General features: G+C 46.8%; 1 protein-coding gene across 9 annotated transcripts in view; it reads left to right on the forward strand.

The window, feature by feature from the left end:
• Nucleotides 1–13,076, forward strand: part of LOC135981639 (nuclear pore complex protein Nup153-like) — a 65,038-nt gene that overhangs the window by 11,911 nt on the left and 40,051 nt on the right. For 7 of the 9 annotated variants that reach the window (XM_065584999.1, XM_065585002.1, XM_065585001.1 and 4 more), the window contains exon 2: nt 11,374–11,590. In XM_065584999.1, the coding sequence (XP_065441071.1) occupies nt 11,374–11,590 (217 nt within the window). The remainder of the gene's footprint in view (nt 1–11,373; nt 11,591–13,076) is intronic. The other 2 variants (XM_065585000.1, XM_065585005.1) reach the window with 1 other exon arrangement.

Below are 13,076 nucleotides of genomic sequence, written 5' to 3' on the forward strand. Positions count from 1 at the left end.
ATGAGGCAGAAGCATGAGTGGGACAAGCCCCTCACCTCTTCCTCTAGCACCGCCTGAGACTTTGCACCCTGGAACAGGTGCACTCAGAGCTTGTACTAAAAAGGCAGTGTTGATGGTACTGGGAGCTTCCAGTGCCCCAATGCCACACATTGAAGGATCATTAACAACGCCTGTGCTGCATAAAGTCAGAAGGGATTCTCCCCCACTCCTTCATTTCAGTGGTGCCAGCCACTTACAGATCCTCCTCCTCTAATACAGCACCAATTGTGTAGACAAAGCCAAAGACATCAATCAGCCCAAGGCCCTGTCATCTTCTGGAAGATTTAGCTATATATGCAGACCTGACATCTCTGATTTTCTCTGAACTGATCCTGCTCCAGGTGGTCTCCACCCCATCGACTCTCCATTCATTTGCCAATACTGTGAACCAGCTGGAGCAAGAGGTCAGCCTGATCCTCTCCGCTTCCTGCTTGTCCTTGCTCCTGATTGGTGGGAACCATCCCACTATGCCACCAGCCCCACCATTGGAACATGAAGAATTCTGTTCATCAAACAAAAATGAGCTTGTACTGACTGTCCCTCCAGCTACCCGACAAAGAGCCATCACCCCAGAATGCTTCCAAATGCACTCGCTTTCCCTCATGTCCTCGCCAACAGCATTTGTTGTCCTGGGACTAATGGTACTCCTTGTGGGGGTCCCCATCAGTACCCCTACACTGCATCCTATATCTCTGTTGAGGTCCCTGGGAACCATACTTCCAGGCACCTGAATATGAGGACCCTATATTCTGCATCCAGTAGTGGTTACCACTAGACGAAGAACCATAGTCACCAAGGGAGCAGCTGATGGAGGAGGAGCAGCTGAATCCACCAGTGAAACTCTTTGTGATCTCCACATGAGGCGCTATCACCAGCATCTCCTTTATCCCCAGATTATTATAAACAGTACCAGGATCACAGGAGAATCACAGATGCTCTCCGAATACCACTAGAGGAGTTCCAGGATCCAGCCCACATGCTCTTGCACATCCTCCAGGCTACGTCTCCATTTTAAATGGCAGTCCAGATTGACATGGCCATCATGGAACCTGCCAGAGTTACTTTGCATACTACTGCAACCTGTGCCCCAAAGAGGGCTAAGAAATGTTACTTTGCTCCCCCCAAAGGCGAGGAATTTCTCTTTTCCCACCCTACCTCCAATTCCTTGGTGGTCCAAGCAGTTACAAAAAGAAGCCAGCTACCTCAGCCCAAATCCACTTCACTGAATAAAAATACCAAAGGACTTGGCCTCTTTGGAAGAAAGGTGTTTTTGTCAGCTTAGTTTAGCATTCTGAATAGCAAACTACCAACTTCAGTGTCTAAGTATGACTTCTTGAATTATAGCAAGCTCCTTCAGGAAAACAGACCTTGGTTCCAGGCCATCCTGGATGAGAGAAAGCTAGTGTCAAGTTCTTGTCTCCAGGTGTCCTTTGATGCAGTGTCACAATCCATAGTCATGAGATGGGTATCATTGCTTCTGGCCTTGGGGTTCCGCAGGGATGTCCAAACCACACTTGAGGGCCTTCCCTTTGAAGGTCACAATCTCATTAGGGATAAAACCAACAAGTCGCTGCATATTCTCTGCTCTCTGGGTACTTATTCTTCGGCACCCTGTAGAAAATATTCCACGTAGGGTGACCAGATGTCCCGATATTTAACCCTTTGTCCCGTGTCCCGATCAATGTACGATTGGGACGCCATTTGTCCCGATATTCAGCTAAGGAGACGAGCGGGAGGGAGGTGCTGACCCCGTGGGTGCTCCGGGGCTGGAGCACCCATGAGGAAAAATTGCAGGAAAGCTCCCCCCCTCCTCGCCTCTTTATCCCCCCCCCTTCCCCCAGTGCACTGCGTCCCCCCTCTTCCCTCCCTCCAGCGCTTCCCGCCGCCTAACAGCTGTTTGGCGGCACTTAGCGCTTTCCAGGAGGGAGGGGGGAGGAGCGGGGACACGGCGTGCTCGGGGGAGGAGGCAGAGAAGAGGCAGGGCAGGGGTGGGAACTTGGGGGAAGGGGGTGGAATGGGGGCGGGGCAAGGTTGATGCAGGGGCGGGAAGAGGCGGGGGCTGGGTGAGCACCCACCCAGCAGAGGAGAAGTCAGTGCTGTAGGGGTGAGTGGCGGGCGAGGGAGTGAAGAGGCGAGCGGGCGGGGAGGCGAGCGGTGGTGGGGGACTGAGGAGGGACGCAGCAAGCCAGCGGCAGGCCGGGGGATGAGGAAGGGCGTGGGGGGGGCGCGAGAGGGAAGGGGGCAGAGTGGGGGTTGACTGGGAGGGGCTGATGGCACCCCAATGCATCCCGATATATTTTAGAGTGATGATCTGGTCACCCGAACTCCAGGTCTCCTTTCTGCCTTGACATCAACCACCATCTTCTTCCAACAGAGGATGTGTGAACCCCCAAGGAAATGACAGAGGATCCAGCTGCATAGGCACCCTTCATCACAATCCTCAAGTTTACAGTCTCAGCTGCTTCTTGTGTCGTAGCACCTCAGGGTTGACAGCCAGTCTCTACAATGTCTGCTGCTGTCCCCTTCAGAGGCCATGTGGTCCATTTCCTTCTGATGTGGCACACTATTACAATGGACAAATAGGTCCCGGACATGTCAAATGGCTACTCATCAAGTAGGGGTCGGGCATTCCTCTTGTTCTGGAGTATCTTTTCTTGTTAAAGACATGTGGCTTGTCTGTCAGGTCCCAGTGGGTACGTGTGGCAGCTCTTAGCTCTTCCCACCCAGTGGCAGAAGGCTCCTCAGTCTTTACTCATCCTATTACTGCAAAGTTCCTGAAGGATATCATAACGACATTCTCTCCAATTGCAAAACCAGTCCCTGCCTAGGATCTGAGCCTCATCCTCTCTGCTCTCATGAGATGACCGTTTGAACTCTGGCTTTCTGTTCCTTCCTGCACGTTCCTTGAATGTCGTTTTCTTGATGCCAGTTACTTCTGCTAAAAGGGTTGGGGAGCTTGAGTTCCTTATAGCGGACCTGTCTTATACAATTTTTCACTAGAATTAGTTTTCTTTGTGACTACATCCAAAGTTCATACCTAAAATACCTTCTGAGTTTCACCTTACCTAGACTGTTTGCCTTCAAAAACCTGAGCATGCAGGGGATTTGACTCTGTTCCTTGGACTTGTGTAGGGCTCTAGCCTTCTACCTGCACAGAATGGCACCTTTTTTGGAAGTCCCCAAGGTTTGTTTATCACTGTTGCTGAAAAGGTGAAGGAAATGGCTGTCTCTTCCCAAATAGTCTCTAAGTGGATTTCCTCCTGCATCATTCTGTGCTATGATCATATGAAAGTCCATCCTCCTCAAGCTGTCAGGGCCCGTTCTATGAGAGTCCAAGTGCTGTCAGTATTCCCATGACAGGGAATCCTGCTCTCAGAGATATGCAGAGCAGCTACTTGGGGCTCTGTATTCACCTTCACCAGGCACTATGCTCTGGTCCAAACTGTGGCTGTGAAATGCTTCCTTTAGCACAGCAATCCTGCACTCTGTGATGTAACAGACTTCCTTGTGCCCTCCTCCTTAATGAGTACTGCTTGGAGTCACCCAAAGTGAATACCCATAGGTACTAGCACTTGAAGAAGAAAGGAAGGTTACTTAACTTTTAGTAACTAGAGTTCTTTGAGATGTGTGCTCCCTATGAATATTCAAGACTGCCTTCCTTTGCTCAGGTCCTTCTGGGATCCATGTTAGAATCACAGCTGGAGAGGCAGTTGGTCTGTGCTGCCTTTATGCCCTCTGTTGAAAGCACAAGGAGGCACAAGTGCAGACCAATGGACACTGCTGTTGAGAGTTTCTGGTCCCTGGTGTACAGGGTGCAATCACACCCACAGTGACTACCCATAGGGACTATACATCTTGTACTCCAGTTACTATAAGATAAGTAACTTTCTTTCTCCATTCCAAGGGTTAGATGATACATTGGTAAAAATGCATAAGTCCTGTCTACACTACAGTTTACATCATTGTTAACTGCATGTGTTAGAGTGGTTCCACTGATAAATTGTGGGGCCTACTTTTTCTAGTCTAAACAAGGCGTTTCTGTCCATATATATTAAACAAAGCAAACACCCCCCCCACACACACGCACGCACGCACATATTTGGGTTATGCAATCACATTTAAACAATTTTGGAGAAGGTTACCATAGGATAGTGTCTGACTTCCTCATATATGAGTGTGCATCATGTGTGGATGAGTCCTTTATAGATTTAAAAAAACAAAAACACAACGGACTTGTCCTTACTAGTGTCTCACATTTTTATTTTCATGCTTAATTTATTTGAAATATTATTCTGCACACTAACGTAGCCCCACTTTCACGGTTCTTAATTAAGTATGACTACGCTAATTGTTCAGAAATCTAATTGAGGACTTTAAATTCTGATTGTCATTCATTTGCTAAGTATTTTGGCCAAAGGTGTTAAGTTATGATTCTGTTTTATCTTGGGGGTGCTTAGCAATGCAAACTGTCACAAACGGATCACTTCAGTGGTCCATTCTCTGCACTGTCTCCCCATTGAATAGAGAAGTTATCTGTCCTAAATTTCAAAGCTCTTCATGGGAGTGGTGCTCTCTCCCCTCTCCCTGAGAGATTGCCTTTTCTTTGATGACCTTGCATGATAGCTACATTCCACTGGAAGAATAAAATTGTTGACCAATAGGTGGAAGTTTGTAAATGTGGAGACAGAACTTTTACAGCTCTTCCACTGAACTCACAACCAAACATTTAAAAAGTTAATTGAGTTATTTTTTTACAGACTGGGAAGGAAGAGGGGGAGGGGGTTGTTACTCCTATTTTTAAATACTATGTAAGTGTTCAGATAATATGGTGAAGGGCCCATATAAGCACATAATCAATATGAGATGGATTGGAAAAGGTATTTCTGGATGATTTTCTATTCAGTATGTGTCAAAGTATTTGTCAGGAGTGTTGTACTCTACTTTGCCATCCTGCTGTCATGCCTGTCTTTAAATAAAAGTTCTAATTTTAGTCTGAAACAATTTCTCTTTATATGAAGACTCAGTGCCATTGGTTTTGAGCTGGCTTTCCATTATTACAGTTCTAAATTTTGTTTTTGTTCAATTGTAGATGTATTTTACACTATGTAAATCTAGTAGTCTTGCTGCAAACAAAAACAGTTAGCTAAATCCCCAGTCTCTCTTCTTAGGGTTGCCAGGGATTCCTCTGTTTTTCCTTGCATTTTAGTGAAGTGCCCATAATAGTGGTTAAGGTGCATATTAGTATTTTAAATTTATATTTTTCTTTTTTTCTTTCCAGTGTTGTAATTGATGGCTATCTCAAGGTGTTATACCTAGCATGTGCTCTGATAGTAATATGTTGTACCTGATCAGTACTAAGGCTTGCATGCAGACTGTAGTCTCACATTTTCCACTCTTATGTGGTTTTATGAAATGTTTACACTATATACTATAGGATATAAAGATAGAATATATTTACCTAGACAAAGACTCTCAGTCTTGGGGGGGGGAGCTGGGCAGGAACAGGCTTTAACCAACTGGTACCTTGAATACCTTAGAACCGGGAATGGCTGGGTATGACTTCTCTTGCAGAGTATACACTGTGGATTGGTGGTAATGATAGGCTGGGTGTTTGCTTTGCAGATTTGCAAGCAGTACTAAAATGTAGAACATTGAAATATCTTCTCTGAGATGTTTGGATCTAGTAAACTAGCTAGATATTTTTTAAAATGTTTCCAGGTCTCAATTTAAATAATGAAAGAAAAACAAACTGGTATCAAGAGACACAATCCTTCATTCGGGATTTTAGAAACAAAATTTTGGAAGTATTCCAATTGCCCTAAATGAAGCAAACATTCCAAAGGATTATGTAATTGGTGGCATGCCAGTAACATGCTGTTCGGAGCAAAATACCGATATTAAATCAGAAATTTACTGATGCTTCATTTAAAAAAAACAAAAATAAAACCAATAATACAGTTCTGTCATATTTTATTCCTGGGGGAATTCTTCACCCAAAATTAAAAATTCTGTGCACAATATTTTAAAATTCTGCATATTTTATTTGTCAAAATAAGACAATACACCTCTACCCCGATATAATGCGGTCCTTGGGAGTCAAAAAATCTCACCATGTTATAGGTGAGGCCACGTTATATCAGGGTAAGGAGAGGAACCGCTCCCCGCCCCTGCTCACCTCCGCTCTGCCTCTGCCTCCTCCCTGAGTGCGCAGCTGCCACTCCACTTCTCCCTCCCTCCCTTCCAGGCTTGCCGCGCCAATCTGCTGTTTGGCCCGGCAAGCCTGGAAAGGTGGGGGGGGGAGAGAAGCGGAGTGGCAGCGGCACGCTCAGGGGAGGAGGCAGAGATGAGCTAGAGTGGGGAGCGGTTCCTCTGCGCCCCCCATTACTTGCTGCGGCCCTCCCCGGGGCTTCCCCCACCCCAGCTTACCTCCATTCTGCCTCCGCCCACGAGCGCGCTGCAGCTCCGCTTCTCCCCCCTCCCTCCCAGGCTTGCCGCGCCAATCAGCTGTTTGGTGCGGCAAGCCTGGGAGGGAGGAGAAGCGGAACTGCGGCGCACTCGTGGGAGGAGGAGGCGGAGTGGAGGTGAGCTGGGGCAGGGAGCGGTTCCTCTGCGCCTCCTCCCTTAATTGCTGTGGCCCCCCCCTGCCCCAGCTCACCTCCACTCCGTCTCCGCCCAGGAGCGCGCCGCAGCTCCGCTTCTCCTCCCTCCCAGGCTTGCCATGCCAAATAGCTGATTGGCGCAGCAAGCCTGGGAGGGAGGAGAAGCGGAACTGCGGCGCACTCGTGGGAGGAGGCGGAGCGGAGGTGAGCTGGGGCGGGGGGGGTCCTGGGGAGGGCCGCAGCAAGTAACGGGCAGATGCAGAGGAACTCCTTTTGGTAATACAAATTCGGATATAACGCGGTAAAGCAGCCCCGTCCCCCGGAGCACTGCTTTACCGCGTTATATCCGAATTTGCGTTATATCGGACTGCATTATATTGGGGTAGAGGTGTATAATCATGCCAGTTTCAATTATTTTGGTAATTTATTTCAAAATATGTGTCTGCAAGTATGTCTGTAACAACACAGACAACAAAAAAGATTCAGGAAATGTTTTTTGACAAACAAATTCCTTACTAGGCATGTTAATACAGAACTTTGAGTAATAATTCATTAAAACTACAATACCGAAACGTATTTCCCACACCCCTCAAAAGCAGCCCAAAGGCTTGTGGAAGTCGGGGTAACGGAGATCTGATGGTCAGGGAAGTAATTGCTCGAGAGGAGCCTGGGAGGGAACCTGGCAGGTTGTTGGGTGTAGCTGTGAGAAGTATGGAACAGTTTTTTGGGGGGGAGGGAGGGAAGGATTGTTAGAGAGTTGGGGAGCATCCTCCATGCAGAACCTGGCTGACTCCTAGCCTCTCCCATTCAGCCAGACACATCTGCCCCTGTCCCCATGTATCCCAGCATCCAATTCAGCCAGGCATACTGACACATGTCCCCATGTGTCCTTGCACCCCCACTCCCCATTCAGCCAGGCATAGTTGCCCCTGTACCCATGTATCCCTGCACCCCCACTCAGTCATCCGCACTTCCTCTATCCCTGTATGGTTCTGCACCGCCACCCCATTCAACCCCTTGCTTAATGTTGTCACCCCACTAGCTGCTGTGCCCCCACCCCAATCTGCCCCCCACTAGCCCTTCTAAACCCCATCTGTGTGAACCCCACCCCCAGCAGCCCCTTGTGTGCTGCTTTATCTCCCTGCCCCACTTCCATCCAGTGCATCCTTAAAGGCCCTGTGCGCAGGGCTCTGTGAAGAAGGTAGCCTCTGCCCCCTCCCGCTCCACAGCTGGCTGCTCCAGCCCATGGGGCAGCTGCCTCTCTTCTAATGCCACATCAGCCCCTGTGAGCGAAAGGTGTAATTGCAACTTCCCTTCACCTCACCATCAGAATCAGTTATTCTGTGGGGGAGAGGGGAATCTGTGGGAGACATTAATTCTGTGCTTGCACTGTGGTGCAGAGTTCCCTCTCAGGAGTAATACTTCAAGATCACTTTGTTACTTACGCATAGCAATATGCAGTTTCATTTTGAGATTCATGCGTTCTAAGAAATTAGAGTAAACTGACAGGAAAAAGGAAAATCTTGAGAACTTGGCTGGACGTGAACATTTACAGCTTGATAAAGATGCTTATTGGTGGCTAATTTCCACTTGTTATTTACGTTAGTCAGTGTATACCTTTGACTATTTGAAGGTATGATCTGAACTTCATGCATAGTCTTTTAGCTTCTGGGTTCATTAAGTTAGTTAGTTAGTTAGTTTAGTTAATGGAGATATCCCATCTCCTAGAACTGGAAGGGACCTTGAAAGGTCATCGAGTCCAGCCCCCTGCCTTCACTAGCAGGACCAAGTACTGATTTTTGCCCCAGATCCCTAAGTGGCCCCCTCAATAAGGCAAATTGCAGTTTTGCAGCTGATGTTCTTTAATGCTATTGGCTTGAAATCTAATTACTTTTTTTAAAGAAAATAATTTCATGTAATTTCATGTAACACACCTGCTCTGGGTTCCCTTACCACTTGTTGTGGTTTTACAAACACGCTTTCTTCTTTTTAATTTTTTTTCTTTCCTATTGCTGTGTGAAAGGCCAATGTAAATAGGTGAAACTGTCACATGCATAAAGTAGTTTCATGGTATGTCTCCGTTTACAGACACTGCACACCCAGCTAGCACGGGTATAAATAGCAATGTAAATGGTGAGGCACAGCTTAGATGAGTAGAGTGACCTACGTGCCTAACCCTAGGGTAGGGGTTCTCAACCTTTTTTTTTTTTCTGAGGCCCCCCCAACATGCCATGAAAACTTCACGGCCCAGCTGTGCCACAGCAATGGTTTTTCTGCATATAAAAGCCAGGACCGGTGCTGGGGGTAGCAAGCAGGGCAGTTGCCTGGGGCCCCACACCACAGGGGGCCCCGCAAAGCTAAGTTGCTTAGTCTTCAGCTTCAGCCCCATGTGGCAGGGCTCATTGTCCTGGGCTGCAGTCCTGCATGATGAGGCTTTGGCTTGCTGCCCTGGATCCTAGCAAGTCTAACTCCAGTCAGACTTCGCAGACCCCCTGAAATCTGCTTATGGCCCCCCAGGGGGCCCCGGACCGCTGGTTGAGAACTAGTGCCCTAGGGTATATACCAGGGGTCGGCAACCTTTCAGAAGTGGTGTGCCGAGTCTTCATTTATTCACTTTAATTTAAGGTTTCGCGTGCCGGTAATACATTTTAACGTTTTTTTAGAAGGGGTCTCTCTCTAAGTGTATATTATATAACTAAACTATTGTCGTATGTAAAGTAAACAAGGTTTTCAAAATGTTTAAGAAACTTCATTTAAAATTAAATTAAAATGCTGATCTTACGCCGCCAGCCTGCTCAGCCCGCTGGGTGGGGGGTACAGGGCAGAGGGCTGGGTGTTGGGGGGGGACTCGAGGTCAGGGCAGAAGGCTGGGTGTGGGGGGGGTCAGGGCAGAGGCCTGGGTGTGGGGGGGACTCGAGGTCAGGGCAAAGGGCTGGGGTGTGTGTGGAGGTGCAGGGCACAAGGCTGGGTGTGTGGGGGGGGGTTCAGGGCAGAAGGCTGGGTGTTGGGGGCAACTTGAGGTCAGGGCAGAGGGCTGGGGTGTGTGGGGGGGTCCAGGGCAGAGGGATGGGTGTGTGTTGGCGTGGGGAAGTGCAGAGCAGAAGGTTGGGGTGCTCGGCTTGTGGGGGTGCTCCCAGCCCCCTGCCCTGAGCGGCTCATGGCAGGGTGTTGGGAGGGATATGACCTGTTCCACCCCCTTTCCCCAGGCCCGTCCCTACCTCTCTGTGCCTGCTCTACGGAGCAGCGAGCACGCTGCACTCAGCTCTGCTCCTCTGGGAGGAGGAGGGGCCAGAATGCACCACGTTGTGCGAAGAAGCGGGGGAGGAGGGAAGCGTGGCTGCCGCAGGACCAAGCTTCTGCCTCCTGCCCCCGCAGGGGAGAGCAGTGGGCGGGGGGGTGGGTGGGTGGGAGGGGGGGGGACGGGACAGAAGCTTGATCCTGTGGCAGCCAGGCTTCCCCCTCCCCCATTTCTTCCCACTGCGTGGTGCATTCCGGCCCCTCCTCCTCCTCCTCTCAGTGAGCAGCAGCGTGCCACTCAGAATCGGCTCGCGTGCCGTGTTTGGCACGCATGCCGTAAGTTGCCAACCCCTGGTATATACCCTACATGGCTCTCTATTTGCCCAAGCCGTGCTTCCTGGATCTACACTGCTACTTTTAGCAGTGTAGCGTCCCAGTGCCTCCATGCTGCCGGAGCCTTTTCCCACCACAACGAAAGACTCCGGCAGTGAGGGAAGGTTCCGGAAGGGGGAAAGCAGTGGGGAAATGTTCCAACAGCTCTCCCCTGCCAGAGGCCTTCCCCATTGCTTCCTGCCACCACAGGCTTTCACTGTAGTGAGTGTGGATGCAGCCTGCCTTTTACTGTAGTCTGTAGTTACATGTACCCTACACACCACCTCAAGTGTAGACAAGGTCTCAGATGAAGAAAGTAAACTAAAGGATCAGAAGGGTTATTTTAAAATAAAGTTGGGGAATGAAGTTTCTTCCAGGTACTTTTCAACATCAACTTAGTTCAAGAGCACAGTGTCTTCAGCCCTCAAAAATTAATAACCAATTGATGACTCTTTCAATAACACTAATATAACAATGATAAATCAGCATTGATTACTCACTCATATTAACAGTTCATCAGAGGATACAGATATCTGTTCAAAGCATAGTATTTTATAGATCTTGATACAACAAGTCAATGTTTAAAATGCCATGAGCAAAAAATCTTGAGGCTCATGGTTGTTGGAAGTAACTTGATGTCACTGTAGATGTTGACTAAAGGTTTCTTTGCATATATAGTTGTTCCTGATTAACTCCACATAGGCACACATTTATTCTAGAAAAAGAATAGCCACATATGGAATTAATCAGGAGCAACTCCATGTTTAAACAAGCACTAAGAGAAGGGGTAGGAAGAAGGTCTTCTTACACTGGAGGAAAAACGTAGCTTAGTGACCTGGCTCCTGAAGTTCAATCAGAGTTTTGAGAATTAGGTGAGAGAAGGGCATCAGGGAGATTGAGAACTCTGATACAGGGAAATAAATAAATTGTCCAATGAATAGGCTTCATATTTGTCCTCAAGGAATATAATACTTTCTTTAAGGGTTTGAAATTCTTGTCTGTTGTATTCATTTTGTCAGCAGCTCTTGCCTGACATCTGTCTTTAGTGTCTGCGTGTAATGTTGCATGTCAAAATATATTTTTGGGTTCATGCTTGTGGTTAAATATAAGCACTTTCTTTTTCAAGCAGGGAATCATTAGCAGAGTTACAGAATCAGTGAAGAATATCGTACCAGGGTGGTTACAAAGGTACTTCAATAAAAGTGAAGATGAATGTGTAGATGCAAGTGAACCTACAAGCCAGCAGGAAACTCCAGTAAACTACCATCATGGTTATGCGGATGATGACACCCCAGTGTTTGATGGGAGGGTCACTCCTGAGTCAACAAGAATTAATTTAGAAGGTATGTGGGAGATTGCAATCAAAACTGTCGCCAGTTAGTTGAATAATCTTTATTCATAGATTTACATTTCCGAATTAATTATAACTTAAGGGAAATTGGAAGGAAAAGCAATTTTACAAAATCTGATAAAAATGTTTTAATAACTTTTTTCAATTTTAAGTGCAAACATGTCATTTGAACATTGTCTTCCTGTGTTCTCTGAGGAGTGTCCTATAGGGAATTATATGTCAATGAGTTTCACGTAATCCATTAAATAGCTGTTAAATGGTCATGATTTTTAGTCAGGAGTAAGCCGGATTGTTTATAAACAAAAGATCTCTAGATGGAAAAACTCTTATCCCATCACCATAGAAACAATGGTTATGGTTCTTGTTTTGGGAACTGTGATACTGATGAGCAGTCCTAGAATGAGTGGAAGATACCCTCCTTGGAGTCCTGACCTTTTTAATCAGGCTCCTTTGATCAGTAATAGAGGTGATAAATTCAGGTTAGTTCTTAATTACCTTAAAATTAAGATACCTATAAACATGACAAGGTTGGCAGGACATGGAAATAGTTTCTCAGGTTTGCAGTACAGGACTATCCAGATACTCCCATCTGTGAGCATGTATTAAAAATGTTTACTGTGGTGGTGATCACCAAAACTGCTAGCCTGGGTAAGGAGGTCATTTGTGTGCATCTATCCTTAGATGACTGTCAAATTGGAGAAAGTTAGTTGCCTCTGCTAGCAACACCATCTGAAGAAGACTTTAAGGGCAAATAAGAACATTTACAGCACTCTCAGTCTTTGACTAGAGAGCAAGTTTTCATAAAGGAATAGGAGATGTCTTCAGGACTGAGGAACACATACTGTCTTCAATGGAGAAGTACTTACAGGACTTCTCAGCAAGGACAACCACACAGCAGATTTACTCAAACAACTCCAAAGGATTAGGAATTACACTACTATCCAGAACCTTTGACCAGTTATGATGTGAATGGGGAATGCCACAGATAAATCTTAATGACTTGAGAACAGAAAAAACAAACTCCATATAATCAGCTTTCAGGAACCATTGACCTGAAGCACAGATGCTCTCTCCCAGGCTGGACCTTTAGCCTGGTATATATAATTCCTCTCCAGATGTTATCATAAAAATTGGCTGGAGATTGGGCAGACTGGTTAGTGACCCCACCATGATTCTGGACACTGAGCTAATCCATAGATGCTGATATCAATAGCATTTGCTTTCCTAGAACTTCTGAGTAAGGCCTCGGGCTCCTTTTAGATAAAATATATTGCAATAGCCATCTCCTTCACACAAGAATTATAAGACCTAATCTACCAATAGCCTTTCAGAACTTCAGACCTTTTGATTTATTTGAGAAGTTGCTCATCTGGTTACTATAGGGTGGCATCAGTTTCACACAAACTAAGAGGTTTGTATCCGCTGTATGCTAAAATCCCAGCAATAACTGATGGCAGGGACCCAACATTTTTCATCTG

This window comes from Chrysemys picta, chromosome 2, assembly GCF_011386835.1.
Source record: "Chrysemys picta bellii isolate R12L10 chromosome 2, ASM1138683v2, whole genome shotgun sequence".
NCBI lineage: Eukaryota > Metazoa > Chordata > Testudines > Emydidae > Chrysemys > Chrysemys picta.